This window comes from Vanacampus margaritifer, chromosome 11 (assembly GCF_051991255.1).
Source record: "Vanacampus margaritifer isolate UIUO_Vmar chromosome 11, RoL_Vmar_1.0, whole genome shotgun sequence".
NCBI classification, from domain to species: Eukaryota; Metazoa; Chordata; class Actinopteri; order Syngnathiformes; family Syngnathidae; genus Vanacampus; species Vanacampus margaritifer.
In genome coordinates, this window is record NC_135442.1 from 3,854,088 (window position 1) to 3,881,246 (window position 27,159).

At 39.3% G+C, this 27,159-nt stretch overlaps 2 protein-coding genes across 3 annotated transcripts; one reads left to right on the plus strand and one right to left on the minus strand.

Moving 5' to 3' along the window:
* Nucleotides 1-284: 284 nt before the first annotated feature.
* On the minus strand, nt 285-17,174 carry ift88 (intraflagellar transport 88 homolog). Of its 2 annotated transcripts, XM_077580978.1 has the most exons (25): nt 17,030-17,174; nt 14,063-14,147; nt 13,884-13,946; nt 13,655-13,714; nt 13,296-13,349; nt 13,136-13,199; nt 12,978-13,047; nt 12,802-12,892; nt 12,612-12,716; nt 12,431-12,533; nt 11,296-11,642; nt 10,954-11,024; nt 10,795-10,881; nt 10,421-10,520; nt 10,003-10,089; nt 9,101-9,287; nt 8,897-9,005; nt 7,669-7,819; nt 7,489-7,604; nt 6,734-6,786; nt 5,902-5,967; nt 5,721-5,827; nt 3,327-3,390; nt 2,181-2,291; nt 285-1,217 (listed from the first exon to the last, which is right to left on the minus strand). In XM_077580978.1, exons 2-25 carry the CDS (start codon nt 14,141-14,143, stop codon nt 1,096-1,098), a joined length of 2,469 nt encoding a protein of 822 aa, XP_077437104.1. In that variant the 5' UTR covers nt 14,144-14,147; nt 17,030-17,174; the 3' UTR covers nt 285-1,095. The 2 variants fall into 2 exon arrangements, with proteins under 2 accessions (XP_077437104.1, XP_077437105.1); XM_077580979.1 differs by lacking the exons at nt 14,063-14,147; nt 17,030-17,174 and having other exon boundaries at nt 12,978-13,057; nt 13,884-13,918.
* cryl1 (crystallin, lambda 1) lies at nt 15,083-27,132 on the plus strand. Its single transcript, XM_077580983.1, has 9 exons — nt 15,083-15,320; nt 15,477-15,584; nt 16,643-16,769; nt 17,033-17,194; nt 17,799-17,894; nt 17,996-18,094; nt 24,494-24,602; nt 26,567-26,673; nt 26,942-27,132. Exons 1-9 carry the CDS (start codon nt 15,295-15,297, stop codon nt 27,044-27,046), a joined length of 939 nt encoding a protein of 312 aa, XP_077437109.1. The 5' UTR covers nt 15,083-15,294; the 3' UTR covers nt 27,047-27,132.
* Nucleotides 27,133-27,159: the final 27 nt, after the last annotated feature.

Below are 27,159 nucleotides of genomic sequence, written 5' to 3' on the forward strand. Positions count from 1 at the left end.
AAAATGAGGGGCGTTGGCGATTAATTTTTTCATAATTAATCGCATGATATCACTAGTTAACTCACGATTAATCACAAATTTTATATCTGTTCTAAATGTACAATTTTTTTTAGGTTTTCATACTCTTGTTAACAAAAGTAGAAAAAAAAATTTAAACTAAGAAATAGTTCAAATGATTTTTTGACGTCTATAGACGTCAATGGCAGTGAATGAGTTAATGGAAACTTACACCCACGTGCCACTTGTTAGAGATCCAATAAAGCTTTAAAATAAAAAATAACAACTGCTTTTAGAAATATATTTAAATGATAGTCTTATGTGGACACGTGCACAGTACAAATCTGGAACTTCTCTATATTGTCCATTAAAGATGAACAATGTTTGGAAAGGCAGATTTGTTTACTTCCTCTCAGTGCATGTGTATCAATAATGCAACTTTTTTTTGTGAACACTTTTACTTAAAAACACAACAATAATTGTCCCAAATACAAAAATAATCTAAGGTGCAAGCAAATGATGATCATGCTTTGACACAATATTGCAAGCACATTAGAAGGCGAATTCCTCCCCCGTGTGGTCATCAGCGTGTCATCCCTGCAATTTGCTCAAAATGGCTGCCATTCATGCCGAAATGCTTCATACGAAAACTTCCTGTTCAAGTTCGGACATGAGTCATTGAAACGGTTTTGAGCTTCCTGTTATGATGAACACGTCTGCCCAATTTTGTGCCAATCGATGAAGCGGGTGTCCTGGGATCGATGAACTTTCTAAGCGAGCACATGGGATGGAATTTGGCCAAAATGAAACACTTCCTGTTTGATTTCGGGGACGACTTTTTTGGTGCATCTGGATATGATGGACATGTCACACCCCATTTCATGTCAATCTGTGAAACTAGATTTTTTTCTCTCTAACTTTCTCAGGTCCCCTTTTATACAATTCATCCTGAAAATGGACCAAAATTTCAAACCAAAATGGTCCACTTCCTGTTGTCTTGGGCACGGGTCTGCGAGAGCCCGCCAATTTCCTGCTGAGCGCCGAAACGGTTGTTGCTGGCTTTTGTGTGCAAAGCAGTTGCTGACGTTTGCCGGAAAGCTACTCAGGCAGGAGCTCATCTCCGAGATCTTCATCAGCGAAGTCGTCGTCGTCCAGCCGCACTTTGGCCCCCGTCTTGGGTCGCTCCGTCAGGGGCCCCAGTGGGTCCACATAGGAGGCGTCTACGCACAGACAGCTTTTTATTAACTCATTCACTGCCATTGACGTCTAGAGGCGTCAAAAATTATTTTGAAATATTTCTATTAGCTTAACATTTTTTCCACTTTTCTTAACTAGAGTATGAAAACCTAAATAAAAAAATATTGTACATTTAGAACAGATATAAAATTTGTGATTAATCGTGAGTTAACTAGTGAAGTCATGCGATTAATTACGAAAAAATTTAATCGCCTACGCCCCTCATTTTTAATCATCTTTTCTTCTTAAAAAAAAGTTTTTTTTTTGTTTTTTTTTAATAATCTTTTCTTTTTAAAAAAGAAAATATAAAAAATTATTTAATAATATAATTATTATTATATTATATTATTAGTATGGTATTTTTTTTAATGGGCTTTAGGTGAACTGATGAATACACATGCACGCACGCATGCACGCACATGCACATGCTCACCCACATACAAAAAAAAAAAAAAAAATATATATATATATATATGTATATGCGTGTATATGTATATATGTATATATATTAAAAAAAATAAAATAAAAAAAGAGAAAGAAAAAAAAACATTTTATTTATTATTATTATTTTTAACTATTATTTTTTTTTTGTCAAATCGAATGAACAATACTGAGCTCTCCTAAAAAAATAAAATAAAAAATAAATATATATATATATATATATATATAAAAAATTAGGGGCGTCAGGCGATTAATTTTTTTTAATCATAATTAATCCCATGACTTCACTAGTTAACTCACGATTAATCAAAATTTTATATCTGTCCTAAATGTACAATAAAAAAAAATATTGGTTTTCATACTCTTGTCAACAAAAGTGAGAATTTTTTTTAAACTAATAGAAATAGTTCAAATGAATTTTTGACGTCTATAGCCGTCAATGGCAGTGAATGAGTTAACGACACCGTCGGGTAGAGCGAGACATTGCGAATGCGGCGGCTCCTCACCGAGTTCTTTGGGGCTGCTGCTCTCGTAGGCGTCGCCGGAAGCAGGAAGTGACATCACCTGTGCTCCCAGACGCTCGCCTTTGTTGCCGTTGCTGCTGCTGCGGCCGCTGTCTGCAACGCACGCACACACGTACTGCCTGAAGTTGCCTTTTGGTCAGCAAATTGTGTTGTAATGGCAAAAGGAGGGCTGCTCGATTATGAAGAAAATATTCATCACGATTAAGACGATCATTTGTTTTCTTTTTGGTGCAAAACAAGAAAATATTTAAACGTTTAAAAAAAAAAAGAAAAGAAGTGAAAATATACATTTAAACAAGTCAAAATCAGTATTAACAATTTTATTTTTGTTTATGATTATGCCCGTTTTGTATTTGTGGAGTGTAATAATTAAAATCGTAATTTAATTTCGATTAATTGCACAGCCCTGAGCAAAATGTAGGCAAAATACAATTTTTTTTAAATTTTTTTATAGCACATCTTCAATAAGTCGTACTTTAGTGGTAAAATGTAGCCTTTTTGTTGCAGAGTGCGTCAGTCCACATGAGGCTGCCAGGTAACCATGGTAACATAAAGCTTTTTTTTTTTTTTTAAAACAACAACAACCGAGGAGATATTCTGCCTTCCCTCAAGTCCCAAATGTCTGGCACAAAACCTCAGAAGGAGAACGGGAAAAAAAAAAGAAGTCATTTCTCAACATGCCGAGTGTTACTCAAGCCAGACTCGAGTTTGTGTACTATTAAAGTTATTTAAAGAGGAGGTGAACTTTGTAGAGATAACAAAAAGCTCATATGACTTTAAAAGGCAAAAGGGAAAATGAAGAGTGCATTTTTCCCCTCACAGAATGCCGGCGACAAGCGCTGCAGACTTTACAGAGAAGAGGGAAAACTCTCAGGTACATTCGAGGTTTCTCACGTTTGGATTTCTGTCCAGAAAGTCAACAAAAGGCAGCGCTCGCAATGTTGTGAAGGTGCGTTCAGGTGCATGGGAAAAATGAGTGACGGAGCGTATTCATCCGAGAAGCGCCGTCATAGCTTCGTGGCGTCGATCGTCATCCATCGATCTTTGATGTTGACTTTGTCAGATGAATCTTGAGTGTGTTTATTTAAATAAATAAATGCATAAAAAAAAGCCGAGGGTGGGACTCACCAGCACTTCCTGCGCTGCCCTCTCGCCGACCTCGGGCACTGCCTTCTCGCGCCGATTTCACCCTCTGTAGGACCAAGAGGGGAAATGTGTGTTACATTTGCCGAATGTGAAAGCGTCTTTGCTTGAAGACAAATCAGGTATCAAAGTTTGTTGAAACGTGTTGCATTCACTGACGGCTACGTCGTCTTGCACGCTCACAAAAATGTGTCACGTTCACCGAAATGTCAAATTGGCTGACGTCACGTTAGATTCACTGACGTCGGAATTGTCTGACCACAAGTCGTATGTTTTTGAAGTCTAAATTATTTTCATTCATTGAAGGCTAAATTGCGCTTGATGTTTACAACGTGAATGTTAAGCTCACCGAAGCCTAAACTGTCTTTGATGCTTAAAAAAAAAAACATGTTACATTCCCTAAAGGTTTTTGATGTTGCCAACAGTCGTGTTCAACGAGACTAAAATGTCTCACGGATTTGTGAAAAATGTGAGCATGACCAAATTTGGACATAAAAGCTTTTGTCCCTTATTGAAGAGGCTAAATTGTATTTGATGTTTCCAAAACATGAACGTTAGATTTTTAAGGCAAAATTCAATTGTCTTTGATTTTTTTTTTTTTGTCGTTACACAGCAGCATAAGACTTAACTCATTCACTGCCATTGACAGCTATAGACGTAAAAAATTCATTTGAACTATTTTTATGAGTTTAACATTTTTTTCCATTTTTGTTAACGAGAGTATGAAAGCCTAGAATTTTTAGAATATATATTTTTTGGACAATTAGAACAGATATAAAATTTGTGATTAATCGTGAGTTAACTAGTGAAGTCATGCGATTAATTACGATTACAAATGTGCCCCTGATGCCCTTAATTTTTAATAATCTTTTCTTAAAAAAAAAAAAAAAAGCATTTATTTATTTTTAATAGTGTTTTTTTTTAAAGAAAAGATTATTAAAAAATTAGGGGCGTCGGGCGATTACAATTTTTAAACGTAATTAATCGCATGACTTCACTAGTTAACTCACGATTAATCACAAATTGTATATCTGTTCTAATGCAAAATAATTCTATGTTTTCATACTTTTGTTAACAAAAGTGGGACAAAATGTTAAACTAATAGAAATAGTTCAAATGAATTTTTGACGTCTATCGCCGTCAATGGCAGTGAATGAGTTTAAAAAAAATATATTAAAAAAAAAGCTTAAAAAACATGTTAATTTATGTCTGAAATGCTTTTTGACATGTACATTGTTGGTTTGCTGCGATTGTATTGTTCGAGTTTGCTTCCTGGAAGTGCTTCGTGGCAGCTGCGGCTGTTCTGAAAGCGTTACGTAACTAAAGACGACTTGACATGGCAGACTAAACAGTCTTTGATGTTTAATTAACATTTATCCTCCTTAAGTGTGATTTTGCAAACATTCATGACAAGTCGGTCTTCAGTGAATGTTGCATGTGTGTCTTGGAGAAACCTTAACTCTTTTTGGAGTTAACGAAACTGCGCTAGTAATGCAGCCCAATGAAGTTGGATACCAGAAAAAAAAAAAAAAGTTTGCCACCAGAGTTTTCCTCAAATTCATGAAGTCACGACTCGCAATGTCTTTGGTGGGTAAAAAAAAAAAAAAAGTCCTCTGACAAGAAGCAGAATGGAACACATCAGAAGTCCAAGCCAACGTGAAAGTCATTCGCGCCATGACGACACTTTTGGAACGCTCCACATTTGCACTGACGATGTTGGAACGCAACGTGATTTGTTTCGAAAGCTCAACCATTCGGATTGTTGCGGTCGCAGACTTTGGACCTGCGGGGGGATTTTGGGTACTGGTGGGTCGGGGCTCTGTGGCTCCTCCAGCGTTCCATTGAGTGAGCTCAGTTTCAAGAGCAGCTGGTTGTGATTTGACAAAAGTCCCTCGTACCCGCCCGTCACTCGCTCCTGGCTCCGCACATGTGCGCGGGACCGCGCCATGCGGTTCTGTTGTTCTATTACAGAGATCCGCAAAAGACGAGACTCCTGGACCTGGAAGCCTTTTCTCTACAGACCCGGACCTACTGTTAGAAAATTTCGACAAATTCTTTCAATTTAACCTGAGCAACGTTTGGGAGATTTTGAGGAAAAAATATATTTGTGTATGAAGAAAAATAAGAGTTTTAATGGTAAAATTGTGCATTTATTCATGTTAAGAAAAAGACGAAGATGTTTCTGATTTCCACTGTGGATCTACACTGACCACTGACCGCCCCCCCCCCCCCTTTCTTGGCCACCAGACACACAAAAGGAGGCCATGTGTTTCCAATCAGGAAGGGCGGGATCACATTTGATAAACGACATGAAGAGCCGGAGCTGCTTCTAATATTTTGTCTTTTTGAATAACGGCACACGCGACCCATTTTGGTTACCTGCTCTCGGAGCTCCTTCATCTTCTCCGCCTTCTTCAGCTTGCTGGCGTAGTCTTGAACCTCCTGCAGGTCCATGTCCTGACTCAGCCTCACCAGGAAGCGCAGACCTGGACGCACATACATGTCGTTGTTCAACACATTTTTAGCCATTGGATGTGAAACGAGCAGGACGGTGAATTACATTCCACGTTTTCAGGGAACTTCCGGTGGACTTCTTTGTACGTGTCCAGAGATTTCTGGTAGTTTCCTGGAAACGATAACAAAAAAATGTGCTATGACTCAAAAGTGACGGATGACACACAAGTGAACGTATGAATGCAGATTGTCAGACGTGATACATCAAAAATCAACTACAACACGCTGATATTGTTGATATTTGCACTTCCAAGACAAACACTTTGGTGAGACTTGACACCATTTTTGAGTCAAAGTATAGCAAGTTTTAAAATTTAAATTTAAAAAATTATAAACTATTGCTATTGGACAACAGAGCATACGTTCTATTATAAAATGCCAATTGACTTTTTTTTGTGTATTATTGTACTTTTGAAGCTAAATTTAAAAAAAATTGTCAACTTTTCACAAGATGTTGGTGTGTGTAAAATAGTTTCATTATTTGATGAACAAATAGAATAATTTTTAAAAAAAGAGATACTTGACTCATTGAGCCATTTTCAGCAGTCAAAAGTTTGTATTTTGTCCAGAATTAATTGAATTTATTTTTCATGCGCAATTAAGACCTTTAAAAACACATTTTTTCCACTTGCTGTCGACTGAAGATGACATCACCTCTGCTGAGGAAGTCGGCAATGTTTGCCGGGTTTGGTCAGCAAACTGACAAATTCATTCATCAACTTTGTTACTGCTGATATCGGCTCAATGAGTCAAGTATCCCTTTAAAGGTCAAATGTCACACAGGAAATTAGCCCGTTTATTATCAGCTAGCTACCAGGAACGAAATAAATAATTGGTGAGGCCAAGACACGTTCTGAACATGAGAAGTCACCACTTACCGCTTCTCCTGTAGCAGCTGGCCACCATCAGTTGCCACCGCACTTCATTCGGTCTGAGCAACACAACACAGTTTCAACTTTCAATTGCACAAAAAGAACATGGGTTCGTTTTGCAGCAATTAGCATTAGAATAAAGCAAAAATGTCATCATTATTCACAAATCTATTTAGAAATGTGAGTAATTTGCTTTTTTTCCAACATGGCCCTGGTTGATCTCTTATAGTCTGCTGCCATCTGCTGGCCTTTTTCTTTTAACTCTTTGACTGCCAAAAACGTTAAATAACATTTAGTAAAATCCTATGGAGGAGTGCCAAAGACGTTAAAAGACGTTTTTTTTCAAAACAGAGGTAAAACTAACCATTTTCTATTGTTGATTACTGAAAAACGGAATAAGGTAGAAACAAACTTTTTTTCTGATGAAAGATGAGAGTCCAATCTTTCATTTGGTAGTATGTGTGTTTCCATAGTCCAAACACATAATTTTCTGTGGACCTTGAAAGATCACTCAAAATGCTTAAATCGGCTGGCACCCACGGCATCCCTTTTCTGAAAACGTCTGGCAGTCAAAGAGATAATAACGACCATTTCTTCAACCGTTCCCTGCATTTGAGAGGTTGTAAGCTCTTGCATGAAAAAAAGAAAGAAGCAAAAATACGTCTTTGGGACACCTAAAACATTTAAAATTGAACGTATTTATACGTTTTTGGGAGCAAATGAGTTATCATTATCATAAAATGCCCCCGTTGTTGACTCACTGCACGAGGATGGCTCGGTCAAAGTAGTGAATGGCCTTCTCGTAGAGCTGCGTCTGCACGTAGTAGGCCGCCAACCACTCGATCACCTCCATGTTGCACGGGAACAGCCGGAAGGACTGGCGAGGAAGTGACATCGAGTGAATGACTGATTCAGAACATGGACGACGTGTGTGTGCGTACCTCGCAGTAGTAATGCAAGGCCTGCGACTTGTCGCCCTCCAGGTCGTGCAAATCCCCCAGCTTGGCCAGAGCCTTGGGGTCGTTGGGGACCACGCTGATGACCTGCATCAGCCACTCCACCGCCTGGTGGGGGTCCTCGAGGAGCTCGTAGCTGGCGCGGTTAAAGATTTTTTTTTAAAAAAAGGGCCTGACCGATATATTTTTCTTTTTGTAGCCCCATGACAGTTCCGATATTTGGCAGAAGATGTATATACACAACAATTTGTTCAATTATTGTTAAGTTACGGTAAAATAGGTTACAAAAAAATCTTGCAAAATCTCAATGATATTATTATTATTACACGACAATTTGAAATTTTGGTCCAGATTTGAGCACAAATCATGTAAGGTGACATGATTTGCTTTCACGGGCCACTTAAAATGAAGAAGCAAGCCGGATCTGGTCCCGGGGCCTTAGGTTTGACATCTGTTTGTTTGTAATGAGTAGAAAAATTAAAACAGTTAATATTAATATTATTAACAGTAATAATAATAATTAACTCATTCACTGCCATTGACGGCTATAGACGTCAAAAAATAATTTTAATTATTTTTATTAGTTTAACATTTTTTTTCCACTTTTGTTAACAAGAGTATGAAAACCTCGTTTTTACTGTACATTTAGAACAGGTATAAAATTTGTGATTAATTGTGAGTTAACTACTGAAGTCATGCGATTAATTACGATTAATCTCTAATGTAGCCTTTTTGCAAGACTAGCCTGGTAGCGTGATATGACCCTTTCGTGAGTTTGATCATGTTTTAATATTGAAATGTTTCTACCACTTTCTTGGTTAATCATTTAACTTTAGGGGGTAAAATATCATATTTGAATGCCAAAATATATTACCCTTCTGTGGTGTGGGAATTTGTGTGTTGTCACTGATGTTAAACGTGATTAGCTTGTTTCTCACACCAAACTCACCCAAGCGTGCCTTTTAGTGAGGCCCACTAGGCTTTGTGCACAAGGAGCAGAAAAAGAAAACTGCTCCCAAAGTGTTGGATGCCTCAAATGATCCAACAGGTCTTGCCAAGATAAAGAATTCGGTTTCAGCGTCAGCCATGCACTTCTTTGCTAGTGTTTTAATGGCAAACTATTGTATTTCTATGGGAAACTACCAGTTTGCTGGCCAACAAAGTTTGATTATTTTTTTCCATCCCTCGGCGTGATGATGTTGAAGGAGGATACGTGTCGGCCAGCTGATACATGACCTCGGCGCTGTCCCTGAGGATGGCGTGGAGCTTCAGGAAGCAGTCCAGCGCGTCCTCCAGACGATTCAGTTTTTTGTACGCGAGACCTTTGGGATCGGAGACAAAAGCAACAATAACGTTTCGGTGCACTCCGCGACCTCAGCTGCAGAGGAACAAGATGGCGTCTGTTTTGAGAGGTTACCCAGGTTCCTGAGGGCTTCGGTGCAGGAGGAGTCGTTCCTCAGCGCCTCTTTGAAGAACTCGGCCGCCTTGGCGTAGTCCTGCTTGACGAACTCCGTGTTGCCTTTGTTGACCAGAGCTCCCGGGTTGTAGCGGTCCGCGTTCATGGCCAGGTCGGCGTAGCGCTCGGCTTGCTCGTAGTCCTTCTCCTGGAACGCAGCCCCGCGCGTGGCCACAATATTAGGTACGCCTTTGCATCTTTTCACATCCAAAAGAGTGTAAGATTGTTACGATGTGGCCTGAGTGACATATTTCCCACCTGGATCATTTCACTTTTTTTTCCTCTGATAAAATACAACGGTGATAACTGTAGAATCACTTTTTTTGTGTGTGTGGAAAAATATGATTTAACTCAAAGGAAAATAAGATTTTATTCTTGTAAGATTAGGATTTATTTATATATTTCTTATTTAGATTATGACCATTCTATAAAATATACTACTTTGTTTTTATTAGATTGTCTTGGCACTTCTTCTAAGACTCCAACTTATTTCCCCAAAAATATTCTTAAAAAATACACAAAATAAAATATACTACTTTTTTCCTACTGCTCCCCCCAAAAATGCAACTCTTAAAATACTTTTTTTTTTCAAACTATATAACACTGTCTGAAAAAGAAACACAATTTTTTCTCAAAAATCCAAATAGAAGAAACTTTTTTCACAGATTTATTTTTCTCAAAATACACTTTTTTTTCTTGAAAATACATGACGGTACTCGTAGTATAATTGTTTTTTGAAGCATTTCAGTCCTAGCAGTCTTGCTTGAATCCAAGTTCTTGTGAACTCTTGATATTGAAAACACCTCAACAAAGTGAAGTATAAATGTCTCTTTTGATCGCCACCAAAAATATGTAAGACATACCAGAAAGAAGAGAGCAGACAGGTTGGTGGACGCGGCGCTTTTGACTTTGCTGTCCTTTTTCTCAAACGTCTTCAGTATGGCCACTGCCTGTTGAACACGTCAAAAAACGTCAGGGTGGGGAAAAAAAAGCACAGCTAGTTGTGATATGAAGTGTACTTAGTGATGCATCAAAGCAAAACAACAGCGCTCCAATGCAATGAAAGGAGCAGAAGGCGCACATACCTCGGCCTGATGCATGCAGATGAGCGAGGGGGGGGGAACGGAGGACAAAAGACAGAAAGGACGGAGTCAGTGAGAATGAGCAGCAAGCTACTGTAAAGATGAAAACACAAGCAAAATGCTGGGAAAACAAACATCACGTTGAATACTTGAGATGTGGCACACACGGAGCAAAGTGGCCGACTCGCTGCTTTCTCACCTGGTTGAAGTCCTTCTGTCGCAGGTAAGTGATGGCTTTGTTGATCTCCAAGTCGTTAGCCAGCTCCACGTACTGAGAGCTCTTCACCATATCCACACACCTCCACATTGAAACATGATTGAAATATTACCAGTCTAACTCGACGCAATCGTACTTATCATGCACAAAAACAACATTGAAAGTGAAATTAGTGATGTCTTCAAAAACAACTTTATTAACGTAATATTAGTATTTCTCATCGATAATAATAAAACTTTTTTTTCTTAAAATGAAATGTATTTTTAGGGGGGAAACCCTTATTTTTTTCACTCTGACCCTAAAACTTCCTTGGCTGTAAGTAATTTGTGGTCGACGAGTCAAAACAAAACACAAACCAGTCAAATCCGGCAGCGAAGGAGGACTCGATGGCCGGAGCGATGAGCTTGGCGGCCGTCATTACGTACTTCTCAGCACGAGCTTTCCTGTGGGAGACAATCAACGTGTGATTTATGAATAGCGACACTCCTATTAAATGTGCCGCTGTGTTTACTTACAAGTCTCTCTCCATTTGGTGCAGCTTGTCATTCTTGATGGCTTCTATCAACATGTTGGATCTGATGTCATCCTGAACCACATCACAGAAATTGACTCAGTGCGTGTTTCGCTTTTTTGGGGGGCTTTTGCTGGCAACAACAATTCCAAAAGAAAGGGCTGCTTTTAACGGTGAAATGAGAACATACATAGGGAGGAAGTGGCGTCACAGGAAGTGTCTTCATTTACTGTCAATGAGCTAATTTGCTATCAAAACACGAGAGAGAGAGAGAGAGAGAGAGAGAGAGAGAGACACAACACACTCATGAGACACATGCAAAAGCCACACACAGCGTTTCCCTCACATTAGCGGCGATGTACTTGTCTTCGTGCTGCACGTGCAGCGGCACGGCGAGGAGCTTGTGGAAGGCGTTCTTCATGCCGTCTGCATCGCGGATGGCGTAGTAGCAGAGGATCAGGTTGTAGCCGGTTCTGACGTTGCCGCTCTTGCTCATGATGTGCTCAAAGGACGCCACGGCGTCCGAGTACTGGCCCAGCAGTACGAAGACGGTGCCGATGTTCTGCATGATCTTGATCCTCATCTCCTTGTAGTCGTCCGAGATGTGGTCCAGCGCCATGCGGTAATATTTGATGGCCTTGGGGTAGTTCTTCTGCTTGACCCAGATGTTGGCCATGTTCACCTTCAGACGACCTTCGTGCACAACAGTGGGAAAACTCACATTGCTTTTACAAGAATCAGTATGCTGGCTTGTGAGAAATGCAGTCAAAATAAATTTAAGTGTTTGCAGTTTGTCTGATGTGACTTGAAAAATGTGACTTGCAACATTACAACTTTTCTCCTTAAAAAAAAAAAAAAAAAGACAATTCTTGAGAAAAGAAAATCTGACTATTTTGGGGGGATAATACACATTATTTTTTATATTATTAGCATTCCATTATTACACTAGATTCTGGGAAAAAAAATTACCTTAAAAATATGCTACTTATTTCTGAGAATAAAAACAACTATTCTTAAAAAAAAAAGCTGCCTTTATTTTATAACATTACGACTTCTAATTCTGGAAAGCTTATAATTTTTAAAATAAAATATACCTATTTTCACAGAAAATATATCTTGAAAAAAAATTGCTATTTGAAAAATTCTGTAATTGATAAAGAAAATGAGTTTATTCTTGTAAGATAAATACTTTTTCTCTCAAAACATCCAACATCTTTCCACAATATGATTTTTTTTTTCTTGAAAAAGATCGGACTTTGCTCTAAAAAAAAACATTAAAAAAAAAGACAATAATAATAATAAAAACTGATTTAATCCATGTAAGCTAACTACTTTTTTCTTGGAAAAAAAATACATATTTTCCTTTTCTGGAAATTTTAACAAAAAATACATTTATTATAGTATAAATACATCTGAACAAAAAAAAAACTCTTTATATATGAAGATTTTTTTCATAAAGGCGTGACGTATGCAAAGCCCACCTGCATTGGTGAACATCTTGTTCTTGACGATGACTTGGTAGCTGCTCAGAGCTTCTGGGTACATCTCATTATTTTCATACTGGTTAGCCAGGTTGAGCAGAACCTGACCACAACAACAACACGTTAGCATCTCATTGCTTACACCAACTTGCCTGAATTAGCATCAAGTAGGGACACTCACAGCATAGGTGAGATCGATGTTGATTTGTTCTGCGTTGCCAGACTGCTCCCTCTGTTTCACTAACACTCTCTCCTTCCTCTCGGCCTCTTTGGCCTTCTCAAGAGCCTGTAAAACACACACAATAACAACTAAGATCCTATCTGCATGAATGTTGTTGTTTGTTTTTTTTTAATGACAAATTGAGTCTGACCAGCTCTGAGTTGCCCGTGCTTTGTGCCATGCAGCTCTCAGTGATCAAGTCATTCACTTTCTTCTCCAATAGCTTGATCTTTTCCTCGGGTCTAAGGCAACAACCGCAACAAACAAATCTCAAGTAGGTCATTTTAAATCATGCATGCATTTGGCGTTATCAAACTCTCAACTCACAAGTCCTCTCTCTTTTCCTCCAGTGCAGGTGCGGGGCCTCTGGACTGGCCAAGAGGGTCAAAAGCTGAGCCTGAGCATGACTATAGAATTAATTACTAATTTCAACAGTAGAGATACTGAGTTGTCAAAATTAGACAATAAATGTTGGATAAACTCACCACGTGCTCGCGACGAGGTAAAACCCGCCGCCCTGACCGCCGACATGGGCCGAGACGCTCCATCCTGAAAGAAACAAAATAGTTTAGTTTTTTTAATGGTAATATTAAGTCCATAATAACATTTACTGTAAAACATCTCTAAAAATGAAGAAGAAATTACCACTACAGCTCCAGTCATGGGTCGACCAATTGAGGAGGTCATGGCCATCCGGGCCTACAAAACAAAAATAAGGTCATACGATATTGTCAGATTTAAAAAATTGGATACATTTCCTGCATTATTTTAACAATTTAAAATAGTTCCCAGGTCATGGTGTTTTAGAAAGCTCTCAAGTCAACACACACATTTTCAGATATCAATGATTGGTGTGAACTGTAATTTGACACTTATGAGTGGGCAGAAACTTCAGACACTTTTTGAATACTGCCCATGTGCAAGCAATTATAAAAAAAATCCATCATATGTCCCTTTTAAAATCATTATCAAGCACTCAAGCAGAATTCATCAAGTCGACTTACCCCAAAGGATGAAGCTAAAGGGCGCCCCCCTGCGGCAGTTCCAGGAAACTTAGCAGTCATCTGGACAGTGGATGACGTGAAAAGTACTTCATAAGTAACATTAACATAAACACGTATACATATATTGTGGCATGGTTACGTTACGCTTCACTTATGTTTACCAAGTGTGTGAGGAGGGACTTAAGCATTATAAAGGCACCCACAATGCCATTTAGTGCAATATACTCACAGGGGGTCTTCTTCCGTGACTGGTTCTAACCGCCTCTTGGAATCCTGCATCATTATCCAGCTCCTTTAATTGGCAAATAAATGGTTATTATTCTGACTTCATATTTTTGATGTTGAAATTGTTTGGCTAACCAGCCTACAAGCTAGCTAACTCGTAGCAGGCTACGTAATGGCTCTCACCTCGGTGTCAAACGTTGGGTTGTAGTCGTTGTATCCCGAATAAATATCGTCCTCCTCTACCGCCAGATGCACGTTTTCCATTTTGCTTCCCAAAAAGAGCAAGTTTGAAAAGAAAATTAGTGTGGGAGGAAAATATATATAATCGACAAGTTTGTTTTCAATCCCAGAGTTCCACGCGGCATAGGCGGGACAAATTTCCTGTTACGAGACATGATTGGTCCTAAGCGCGTCAATCACCGTCAAGTTTCACGCTCACTGGTCAAGGCTCGTTTCAAGCTGTTGCTATGATACAAGCGTGAATGCTAAGCTCGCGCCTGACTTTTTAAGGCTGAGAATCGCTTATTACAGTCTTTACCTAATACTAAAATAACACATGAACGTAAACATTTATGAAGTCAGTGTGGGAAAGACTAAAATACTCGACTAGAGGACATGGCTTCTATACACCATGGGCGGGACAATGTAGTTTGACCCGATTGGTCACTTGGGCGTCAATCATCATCGAGCGTCACGCTGATTGGTCAAGTCTTTTTTTAAAAGATGTTGCTAGGATACAAAGGGACGCACTGGACTCGCGCCTCGCTTTTAAAGCTATAATACTGAGTTTAGTCTTTAACTGATATCAAAATTACACATGAATGTAAATAATATTATTTGTATGGAAAATGGTATTTGCACTGTCAATCATTGCAACTATCCCTCTATTGAATGGCGGAGATTAAAGTAGTGACAGTCTTTGCGTAACTGTACACCTTTAAGCTTGCAAGTCAACCCCCCCCCCCATGCTATGCATGTTTAAAATGCATTGAATAAAGAACAGCAACTTTCCAGCGGTTGAAATGTTACAAATCAGAATTTATTCCATTGGATCTAATTCATTTTCAATGAGCGTATGGTACCTTAGTTTACCCACAATGCACCGCGCCGCTACCCATAATGCCGTCGAGATACGCGCTTCGCTTATTGGTCAAGAGAGTGACAGGCTCGTGCTTTACTTTTATAAGTAATAATGGTTTATTTGCTGTTTTCACCCAAACGTAAAGCATCAAGTAATAATATTGATAGTGGTTAAAAAAATATTGCATTGTTAAAATGTCTATAAGAAGTAGGTGTGTTTAGAGCATTTCATATATCGGCAGGCGATGTGACGTCTGAGTGGGCGGAGTGACAGTTTTGATAAGAAGTTCCGCACACTTTAAAAAAAACCCTGTAAATAAACGAGCTCTTCAAACATGAAGATCATCACCGTCATTGGCAGGTGAGTGAGACTTCACCTTTTTGTAGTGCGTAATGGCTTCCATGTGAACTTTTACACCATGCACATTAAAATTAGCTTGAGTTTCCCCAATTGAGCATGAAGATTTATCTTATTTGAACACAGATTGAGTGCAGATTGTGTTTGTGTGTGTTACAGTGGTCTGATCGGTCGGTCGTGGGCGATGGTGTTCGCCAGTGGAGGCTACAGTGTGAAACTCTACGACAACCAACCGGGACAGGCAGCCAACGCTATCACTGCGATTAAGTAATCAAAACACACGATTTTGGCAATTTATGGAATATACGTCTCGCGAGACTTCAACCTGCCAATGTACAGTAAATGACTTTTATTTTTGTCTGTGTGATAGCGACACTGTAGGTTAATTGTTTTTAACAAAACGGGTATCGTGTATATAACTTAAAGTTATAAAATAAACAAAAAACGTTTGTATTTAAGTATATGTATTTAATTTATTTATCCAGGTTAGACAATTATGACAACATTCTCATTCGCTATGCTGACCTGATAGATAGCAGAGTAAGACAAAGCAAAATAAAAGCAAATGCAAATACATACGAAATGTATATACTACACACTACAAAACATAACATTATAACAGTATTTATAGTGTAATACATTATAACATAACATGATAAATGGAAGTCTACACTGTTTTCACTTTTACTTGTGTACAGGAGTTGCATTAATACTCTTTAACCTTTTTTTTTTTACACAAGTATCTGTACTACTACTAATTGGTGGCAAAAGTACTGGACGCCAGAAGCTGGTGGTTTTTAGGATGACATTTGTCACAATTTATATCTGTAGACGACAATGTGAACCAATTCTCTGAAATAAAGCCACGCGTAAACTTTTTTTTTTTCTGCCATGACTCCTTCAAGATTTTAATCAATCGAGCAAAATGTCAACTGCGACTGACGTCTTGATTGAAAAAAGTAACAAGCCTTTTTTTTTTTTTGACAACGTAAGGAGTAAGTGAAGATATTTGTTACCAAATGTAAGAAGCTAAAGTACAGATTGAAAAGTCTATTAGCACAGCTACAAAGTTTTGTACTTCTTCTAATTAAGTAAAGAGTATGAGTACATTTTGCACCTTTGATCACAGTACCGTCTATGCCGGTGGGACGAGTGAGTTTAGAGTTTAGAAAAACAGGAGTGGAACATTAACAAAACACACAGCCTGTGCAAAAACTGTCAGGCTGGCCTCACGTGATCAGTCTGCTTACTATTAACAACAACGTATGCTAGTGGTGACATGGCTGGTTGAACTTTACACAGTGTGTTTGCATGCGTGTGCGCAGGAAGCAGATGATGGAGCTACAGGAAGTGGGAATGCTGAGAGGGCAGCTGAGCGCCACGCAGCAGTTGGCCTTGCTCAGCAGTCATGACAACTTGCAGCAGGCTCTGCAGGGGGCCTTTTTCGTGCAGGTATTTGCAAATTGATCGGTGATTATTTTGATGATTTATTCATTGTTTAAAGACCTTGTTTAATTGAATATTGCCCGAATTCTCAGAGTTTCAGCTTCTCAACAGTATTTCTGATTTACAGTTCTGTAGTCTTCCATGAAAGCAGACCGATTATCTTTGTATTGAATCAAAATAAACATTTGCAAACATCTGCTTTAAGTTTAGAAAACAATGACCAGCATTTTGCCGATTTTCTGACAAGTTACGGATGTGTATTTTACCAGGAGTGTGTGTTTGAGGATCTGGAGGTGAAGCAGAATGTCTTCCGGGACGTGGAGCGTCTGGTGGGCGAAGACGTGATCCTGAGCAGCTCCACTTCCTGTTTGGTGCCCAGCGCCGTCTTCTCATTGGTTCAAAACCGGAGCCGCTGCCTCGTCTCCCATCCGGTTCGTAATCGTACCACCTTTTGTAATACAGACCAACACGATAAAAATTTACATATGTTAGGCACCCAAGTTGCAAAGTCCAACTGCAAAATATTCACTTTGGGAATAATTTTAAATTTTTCTAAACTTCCTATTTTTCCCCAGAATTCTACATTCATGAAAATAATTTAATTAATATTTTCCTAATTTAACCTGAACTTCAACTTGAATTGATCAGCATCTATTTTTGACTCTCCCCAAATTGCCACAGTTTTCATTACAGTGAACTCCAGGATATTTGCAATTCTCTAATTATTTGGGGGGCGGGGCTTATCCTCAGTTGTTTTTTTTTTATTGAAAAATTCACCTCGGCTGTGTCTTTGTGTTCAGACCAAAGCAATAAAAGTATGACTTCCTCTTGTGGCCTTTTGGTGCCAAGGAACTATGTTGAAGTGAGTTGAGGCGTCATTATACGATATGGAAGTATTTCGTTCATTGTGTTAATTTCATTGGTACGCACTAACGCACACTTTAATTGATTCCAAACTACAGCCCTCGGAGCCCAGTTTGAGAACCGTTGTGTACTAATATTTTTACTTTTCACCTCATTATCCAATCTGACAAGGTCAACCCACCCTTGTACGTCAAACTTGTGGAACTGGTACCTCACCCAGACACGGTGGCGGCCATTATGAACAGAACCCACTCCCTGATGAACGAGGTAAAAAATAAAAATAAAAGATTAATTTTCTTTTTGCGCCAGCATTTTGTTATTGTAACAGCATGTCACACTCCCCTTTGTTGTTGTTGTTTTGCAATCAGGTGGGTCAGGTGCCCGTCCGCCTGAGGAAAGAGATTGACGGCTTCGCCCTCAACAGAGTGCAGGCCGCCATCATTGCAGAGTCTTGGAGGCTGGTGCAGGTCAGTCAAATTGTTAGATGAATGAATAATCAGAAAGATAAACCGATATCAAGTATCGGGCCAAAATGATTATTTCAGGGTATCGGTACTTGTGAAGGATGTCAATACCAGCCACCCAAAAAATTGGACATCAAATAAGTCCTCCTTGCCAGTAGTTGGTGCTATACGCTGCAGCCGTTTGACACATGGGAGAATAATAATAAGATAATGGATTGATAGATGGATCAATAGATGGATGGGTAGTAATGGATAACCTGATGAATGAATGAATGTATAGATTCATACACGAATGAAGGATTAATAGTTGGATCAATAAATTGATACATGTATTAATAGATGGATCAATAAATGGAAGGAGTGATGGATGGATCATTAAGATGGCTGAATGGTGGGATCGAGTGGTGCTCCATGGATGGATGAATGGATATACAGTATAAGTGGATCCTGTAATTACAGTTTATTCCTCAAGGGGGTGCCAGTGAGTCACCTTCTGTCTGCGTAATGAATGTGAGATAGAAATGTGGTCCTCGTCATGCATTTGCGAGCGAATGTGTGTGAAATTTTGTCAATCGAGGTCCGCCGAGGCTTAACTTGCAATGAATGAATCAGTAGCACTGATGCTTTTTGTAATGGAGACGGCACGGAGGAAGGAAGCACGTTGTCAGCGAGGCTAAGTGAGCTTTAGCAGCTGATGACAGCAGCCTTCAATTGGTCGCAGTTTAGACACATTCCACTAAAGCATGTGAAGTATGGAGGACCAAAACGGCCAAAATTCTAAATAAAATAAAAAAGACGAAATAAATAAAGCCATTTATTTATGTATTTATTTACTCATTCATTTATTTAATTAAAAAAAAAAGACTTTATTTTATTTAAAAATATTTACTCATTTATTTATATTGAATTTTGGCAGTTTTGGTCCTTCATAGTTAACTACTCAAAAGGCCATTGTATGTTTTAAACACAGTTTTAAAGGTGTCAATTTTTTTATTAACCTAACATGTTGTCCAGGTTTGTTTTCTTTGCACTTGTTAGGTCAGTATTGTGCAACGCCGTTCCCTCTAGTCTGGTGGTTTGTGAGAAAGAGGAGGGGAAAGCCCATAAGAGCCCCTGAGAGGAAAATGGTGGCAATTCATTTAAATGACTGGACTGGACTTTGTATGATGAGGTCCGAGTGACCTACAAAACCCGCCAGCATCCGATGCATCGCAAACTGATTCCTCGTGAGACATCACAAAGGATTCTCTACACAAGACATGCGTGAAGAGATATTTGTTCTACATCTTTGTTTTAATCTCAATGAATGCATGCACGAACAAGTCGACCTGCCTTCTGACTTCCAAACATTATCGCCGTTCAAAGGAAAAGACAACAAATTTCTTTCAATCCCATTTTTTGATTTTGACATCGCCAGGTAAAGAAGCGAGACAATGACGACGAGGATAGACGGGCATTAGAGGCGCTTGAATGGGTTGTTAATGTTTTCTTGAAGGAAGTGGGAATCAAAGATCACGTCCTCACGAGGTCAACATTTGTCACGGATGACCTTTACTTGTGCATTGTCGCACCAGATGATGGTTGGCCACACCACTTAATATGTTCAACAAGTTATGAGGCTAACAGTTAGCCATGTAAACAAAACAAGCTAGCTAGCCATACAAGTAAAATTATAATGAAAATATGTATTTGTTGGACAAAATTAACTAATTAACTAAAAATAAAGATTTGTGATTATTATCAATATAAACGGTCATCTTTTGGGATCATAGTAAAGCTCTGTTCGCAAAAAGAAACCGAATTTTAAATAAAGTTTTCAAGTGATTGACAAGTGATTGTAGGTGGCATATGACAAGTTGGGTCAAACCATTCTGGTATGGGGGAAATGCTTTTTTTCTTTTTCTTTTTAGGACACTGAAATTCAATTGCCACTTGAATATAAAATTAATTTTATGAACTTAGAAATATTTACGTATACTTTAAAAATATATTTTAAAATATCATGTACCCCCTGGAGTGCCTTCACGTACCCCCATTTGAGAACCACTGTTGTAAATGATCCAAACTCCCGCCTTTAAATGTATTTCAAAATAAAAGTTTCAAATTGGTTATTTCTTTTTGGTTGCACCACATGATAATTCATAAAAATGGGCATCAACAGACAAATGTATACATCAATGACCCCATATATATGAAAACTATATAAAGCAGTGACCAACCAAAATTCCGATTTTTTTTTTTACCCCCCAAAATTGCAACCTTTGTGATTTGAAAATTGCATTCTACTACATTGCGATGTCGATTTGAATTCGATTAATTGTTTAGCCCTAATTTCAATGCAGAATGATTTGATTTAAAAGTAAATTGAGCTACAAGCTTGACCACAGGCCAATTTAAACTAAGCTCTTATACTAATATTGACACAGACAGACCGGTCTCCTGCAAGTGGATCCTTTGTGTCAAGAGGTTTTTTTTTCTCGCTTGACTGGCGAGTCAAGTGCCCTTTCCGCTGCTTTAAGATCTTATGACGCATGAAAAGAACAAATTCTAGGGATTAGTGTTGTACACAATTTTGTCATGACATTCATGGCTATTTTTTTAGGTCAAGGAGGGCGTCACTGTCATCCGATTGGCCGACAGAACATGGCTGACATTTGATTGGCCAGTGGAGGTTGAAGCTTGTCATGGAAAAGTGCCGTATGTGCTCTGGCACTAAACTGGTCGATTGGAATTCAAAGAAGCACCCACTATCGATATTATTAATATTTTGTAAGGTTGCGCCCAGCGCTAGCATAGCCTAGCATGTGGCTAGCGCTTGACTTCCAAGAACTGAATCTCACACTCGAGGAACGGCGCTCGTAACCTCTCACCTGACCTCAAACTGGCTCTGACGTTGTCGTGTTCCCGGGCTGGAATTTTGCACAGGTTAATCTCAGTTGATGCGATTTCCAAAAATCACACACTGCGCACGTTTCTTTTTGACACCGCTGGCGTGAGGATGGCGTCTCCTCCTCGGCACGCTATTGCCGAATTCCTGTGTAGGTTGGCATGTGACGAGCGTCTTCGCACCGGCCCGTGGAAATTCCGGCTCTCTGCGAGGCTCTGGTTTTGCCACTTAACCCTGAGGCTTCCATTAAGTGGCAGCTGTTAAAAACGCCACCGTGCTGTTAGAAGCGGACCACGTTGCCCACAATGCACTACAGCATCCACTTCGTTTTATCCGAAAGCTGATTTTTGAATGAGCGATTTGTTGTTGTTGGAAAATGAGAAATACTGTACATGTGGAAATTAAAGATAGACAGATATTGATATATTTTCTGAAATTGAGCTGTGATTGGTTGTTACCTGAGACCTGAGCAACTGTGATGTCATCTTCAGTCGACAGCAAGTGGCAAAATGGCCGCCCCCTGAGATGGATAAAAAAAAAGGGCTGGATTTTGCTTCATAACTCTTATTCCAAAAATGTAATATTAATCATCAGAATGTCATGTTTAGACTAGTGAGGTCACATATAACATATTATTGTCAATATTTTTTGGGGTGGTTGACTTCCCGTTTAAAAGGTTAAAAGAAAAATTAAACAATCAGCTAAATAGTTCCCTATAATTTTCGACACAAAACAAATTTTTCCCAAATTTAAAAATTATGGAAATGTTACATTTTCATTTATCTTTTTTTAATTATTATTATTATTCTTAACAAAAACAAAAGGTGGACAGAGTTCACAGGGTTGGCAGCGTCTCTTATAAAGGTAACTAAAAAGTTCAACTGGGGGGGCGCTAATTAGCGAACCAACAGGCTTCCTGTTCTGTGGACGGGTTGTGACTGTGAAAACAAATGTTTATATACTTGGCCACTACATCTGATTGTGCTTCTGATTCAGAAATAAATGGTTCCCTGAATTTACCATAGTTTTAAAATGAAATCTTGTTCAAAGTAGTTCAATTTTTTAAAAAGGCCAAAGCCGATTTTCATCAAAATGCTGAATTATCTGCCGCAATAATCAAGAAGCAGAGGTCAAGCCTTGTTTTCTCATCTAAGAAACTCAGGACACTGAAAGGCGACCTGCCAGGCTTCCCGCTCTGCCATTGCTAGATGATGTTCCTTGGATTTGTTGTGACTGCGGTATTGCCCTTTTAGGGATCAATAAAGTCTGAATCTGAATCAATCCAACCTTCATTTCAGCGACGTTGTTGGAAACAAAGCGCAAACTTGCCTGACTGTTGAATGATCCCGAGCATCTTTGGTTCTCCTGGTTGGGGTGGATCAACACGTTCCGCTGGATTGTTAGCCTGCAGTCACCCTTGAAAATGTAGGACACACGTTAAGTCACTACTTGAATGTTGTCCTGCCTGATTGGGTGCCAGATGAAGACAGCATTGCAGGACAACAAACAGCGTGTTGAACGCAGAATGTCACATTGTGTTGCCCACCGCTTACGCTTCAAACACTGAAACGCTTCAAAATTGTCAACCATCCAGTTAGTGAACTTTTCCAGAAAGAAACAAAAAACCTTCAGTCACACCACAATCACTCAATCTGTGGAAATTAGGTATCGCAGGCTAATCAATTGATCAAGATGGCCGCTGCACCGGGTGGGTGAGGGGACAAGAATATCGGGTGTACCTAATCAATTGGCCAAGATGGCCGCCGCACCGGGTGGGCGAGAGGACAAAATAATAATAATCTGACCTTGTATCCATGTGAAGTATGTAAAAAAAATTTAAAAAAAAATTTTAAATCCAAATTTCGAGAACCATGTTAATAAATCCCTGATAAATGGACTATCTGAAAATTGAGCTAAAGAGGTACTTTATTCAACATGAATCTACATTACAGATTTTATGCCAGTTGGTCACATTGATGGCGAGTGCAAATATTTCCTTCTTGTGATGCGGCCGTCACTTAAGTAGCAGTAATCCAAAACTAAAAGATCAAATGTGGCTGGCAGGGAGGTTTGGTGTTTGTGTGAGAGTGACCCTTTGGTGCTTGTTATGTAACACAGAACCCCCCCCCGAGAGAGCGAGAGAAGGGGTCCTTGAGTCAAGGCCAGCGTTGGAAAGCAGAGCGGCTGAGAAAGCGTACGGTGATCATTGTGGAGGAAAAGGTTCCGCCCACCTGGCCACTTAGCTAAGATAACAGACTCGTTGTTGAACGGCGAACTTGAACAAAGAGCGGCCTGTGAATACCCCCCCGCTGACCCTCACGTCCCCCCCACCGACCCGGTTTGCTCTCGGCTTTGATTTCCTACAATGCGACTAGCTCACCTGAACTGATACTCGCGCTGGCCTCGGCTTCGTCCCCACATCACGACTTTCGTGCCTTCATCTTTCTCATCCTTAAATCCTCAACTGGAACTTCAACACCCGTTTGACTCTTGCTTCATTATAGTTTGGGGCTGTTTTTCCCCCTCCCTTTTCTTTTTCTTTTTCATCTAAAAAGAAATTGGGGCGCTGTTTGGTGACCCATCAGGCTTCCCTTCTTTTTTTTAGATCTATTGTACGAACTGTGAAGTGAATTTCACTGCTTGGTACTCGGGACGTGGGAAATGACAAATTTGATTCAATTTCATCCCTCTGTTCTCAAACTCACCCCTCTCCAAATAGGGTGCACACTCTAAAAACAGGTAGGTCAAAAACAACCCAAATTGGGTCAAAAAGGACCGACCCATCTTGTTTTGTTATTCATTTAATCCAATAAAATTAAGTCAAAGGCGTAATTCACTTAACAACCCAAAAAATGAGAAAATTATTTTGTACAACACATTTTGGGTTGTTTAATTAACCCAACTTTCTGGGTTAAACAAATAACTTTTGGGGTTACTTATTTAACCCAACCTTTATGATTTTCAATAAATAACCCAAAATGTTGGGTCAAATGAATAATTTAAAAGGCTTAGGGCGGGACATTTTTGTGTTATCATTTATTGATTAAATTCAAATATTTGGGTCAAATAGAGAACACACACAAAAAAACCACAAAATGCAAAGTGCAAAATAACCCCGTTTTGGGGATTGTTTTGTGGGTTATTCACTCGACCCAACATTTTTGGTTATTTATTTAATCCCAAAAGTTGAGTCAAATGAATAACCCAAAAAGTTGGGTTGGTCCCTTGCAGACACAATTTTTTGTTTTAACCCAACTGTTTTTAGAGCGTGAAAATAGGTTGGAACGTCAGTTTTCATGATTAATCAAAGTTTGACAAAATCCAAAGCAAGATTGAAAAATGTCAATCTAATGAACAGACACTCAAAAATATGAACAGAATAGATTTTTTTTTTTTTTTTTTAAATCTATATGTAGCTTTACAGCCATTCTTCAACTTCATCATTCTTTTAAAAATCACCTCATATACGATAAAAGATTCGTGTACATGAATCACCTTCCAATCTCTTTCCTCAGGATGGCATCATCTCCGTCCAGGACATCGACCTGGTGATGTCAGAGGGACTGGGAGTGCGCTACGCCTTCATTGGTCCCATGGAAACCATGCACCTCAACGCACCTGAAGGTAACGCAGCCAAGCAACTCTTTGTGGGCTTGACCTATCAAGAGATTCGGATTTTACAACAAAAACTCAATACGTGCATCAAATTGAGTGACAATCGGACTTAAAGGCCCGGGCAGACCCCTGCAAGTGACGGAAAGGAGTCTAAAATGGCTGCTCCAAATCCAAAATGGCCGACGTCCAATGTCTTTTTATTTAATTTTATTTTTTTGGGTCTGCTCATGACAACAACAAAAAAATAAAAATCATCATCTCGGTTTGAGTATCTGTTGTGCGCTGGCTGTCATGTGACGGTGCATCTGGACCAAACGACCTTTCTGCTGAGTGTTAAATCATAATCATAATAATAATAAAGGCAGCCCTAACATATAGCTGACGTCCTGATGCTGCATACATAACATGCTATGCGCCGCGGCGTTGCCGAGAGTGAAATGTCACGGAGATGGAGAATGTCAGGTGCGGGTGCGAAAGCCGCACAGTCGCTGAGCCGGTGAGCGGGAACACTTTGGGGGCCCGACAAAGGCGTCTTTTGATGCCCCCCTCACACCAGTCATCCAAAACTCACATGGCGTCCCAAGCAGAGTTCTCAAACCTTGTAAAACGCCACAAATAGCTCCAATCAGATGGCCAAGCGAACAATGTGGAGTTCTGATGGAATCACATTGCATTAACTCTGTTGCTAACCAAAACAGCAGCACCCACCAAGAAAATCTCACAGGTGTTCAAATAGACGCCTCCCTTATACCACCTATGAAAATAAAAAGTGTAGTAACTAGAGTTTGTATACACTATTGCCTTCCGAACACTGCTGCTAACCAAAACAGCAGCACCTACTAAACCGTCTCTCATATTAATTATAGTGTGGCGACCCAAAAAAAGGTCACAATATACCTTTTAATATTATTTGTTGTTGTTATTTATTGCTGAATATACGCGGAGCTCGTCCTATATTTTAGATTTCATTTTGGGAAGGTTTGACAAATATTTGCATATTTCAAAATGTCTCCGTTTGACTCGTTTTATGGCTCCGAGGGTCGCATCGGTGACGTCTCAGTCAAAAACATCAAAAGAATAAGCACATCTTTACGACGTCACGTCTAATCATTGTCTGCTCTCCGGCCAGACGTTTCTTTTCATTCCAACTGGAAAACCACGCATCAAGTCCATGAATGTCAAGCGATGACGTTTCCTGGTGCATTAATGGTTAACACATTTGTTGGAGCGTGACATTAATCATTCGTCAAGCAAAATGTTCGCTGCCTTTGTCACGAGGAAATGATTAAAGAAGCGATCAATAATGGCCGGGACGGGAAGGAGGAGTGTGAAGCAGAAATCAATTTTCAGTCATCATTTGCGTGAGTCGATGACTGAAGAAAATAAACAATTTTGTGTTTAACTCTGAAGTGTTTTAATTTGTACAAATATGTCATTTATTTATTTTATTATTTTGATCACTGTGTATTTTATAATATAGTTCATCTTCAGATCAAAGACGGTGTATAATCAGATTGAGATAATCATGTTAGCGCCAACTACTGCTTACTTACTTAATGTCAGATTTTCTTTGCCTTAAATATCGGCGGCTTGTATCGGCAGCCTCCACAAGTACCCGATACCTGAAAACAAGACCAGTATTAGTCCGATACGATACCTGGTATTCACCCATCCCTAGACAATTTATTCGTCAATAAAACAATTTAGCGCAAGTTTTTTCATGAACACCAAAAACAATTTTGAGTCTTTGACAAACCAAACGTACACAATTTAGAGTTTTAAACTTAACATCAAAGACAACTTCTCGTCGTCGACACACCTAACGTGCATGTTTTTGTAACGATCACATAAATAAGCATTCATGAACATGAACACGTACGTCATTTAATGACACGTATGTGCTAACCTTGTCATTGTGGTGCATTCAAGTGTTGTGCGGCCATATTTGTAGTCCTTCTCTGATCCTTCCGCAGGTCTCGGAGACTACATGAAGCGTTACGGCGAAGGCATCCAAAGGGTTCTGAGGTCATTTGGGCCCGTGACGGACTTTTTTGCTGAAGATGCCAAGAGCGTCGTTAGCGTACGTATCCACAAAAAAAACATGGAACAACTTTTATACGAAAATTGTATCAGCTACCAGTATTCGTAAACATTGAAAGAATTCATTAAAGGCCTGGCCAATATAGATGTTTTGAGGCTGGTGCTGATTACGATATTTGGCCGTATTAAATTACGATAACCGATTAATCAGCCAATAAGCTTTTAAAAATCTGGTGAATAAAACTAACTTTTTTGTTCCCCTAACACTTACAGTAATAAAGATCCAATTTGAATTATTTGTGTTTTAGGAGATGTGTGAGCTAATCCCCAACGACGAGCGGCACCTTTCGGCCCGGCAGGAGCGGCGAGACCGGCTCCTAATGGGCCTGGCCCAACTTAAAAAAGACAGCTGAAGACATCGGGACTAACTCAACGTGTCACTCAAATCCATCTCAGGAATAGTGGCTTGTCTTGAAATAAACATCGTCTGATCATTTCATTTTGTGGTACAGTTCACTAAAGCAGG

Coding starts and splice junctions, on each gene's coding strand:
- ift88 (XM_077580978.1), bottom strand. CDS start 14,143: ATGGAAAACGTGCATCTGGCGGTAGAGGAGGACGATATTTATTCGGGA. Junction 11,025..11,295: donor ACAAGTACATCGCCGCTAAT/GTGAGGGAAACG, acceptor GATGTGGTTCAG/GATGACATCAGATCCAACAT. Junction 6,787..7,488: donor GACCGAGCCATCCTCGTGCA/GTGAGTCAACAA, acceptor TGTGTTGCTCAG/ACCGAATGAAGTGCGGTGGC.
- cryl1 (XM_077580983.1), top strand. CDS start 15,295: ATGAAGATCATCACCGTCATTGGCAG. Junction 15,585..16,642: donor AACGCTATCACTGCGATTAA/GTAATCAAAACA, acceptor GCGTGTGCGCAG/GAAGCAGATGATGGAGCTAC. Junction 24,603..26,566: donor GCACCTCAACGCACCTGAAG/GTAACGCAGCCA, acceptor ATCCTTCCGCAG/GTCTCGGAGACTACATGAAG.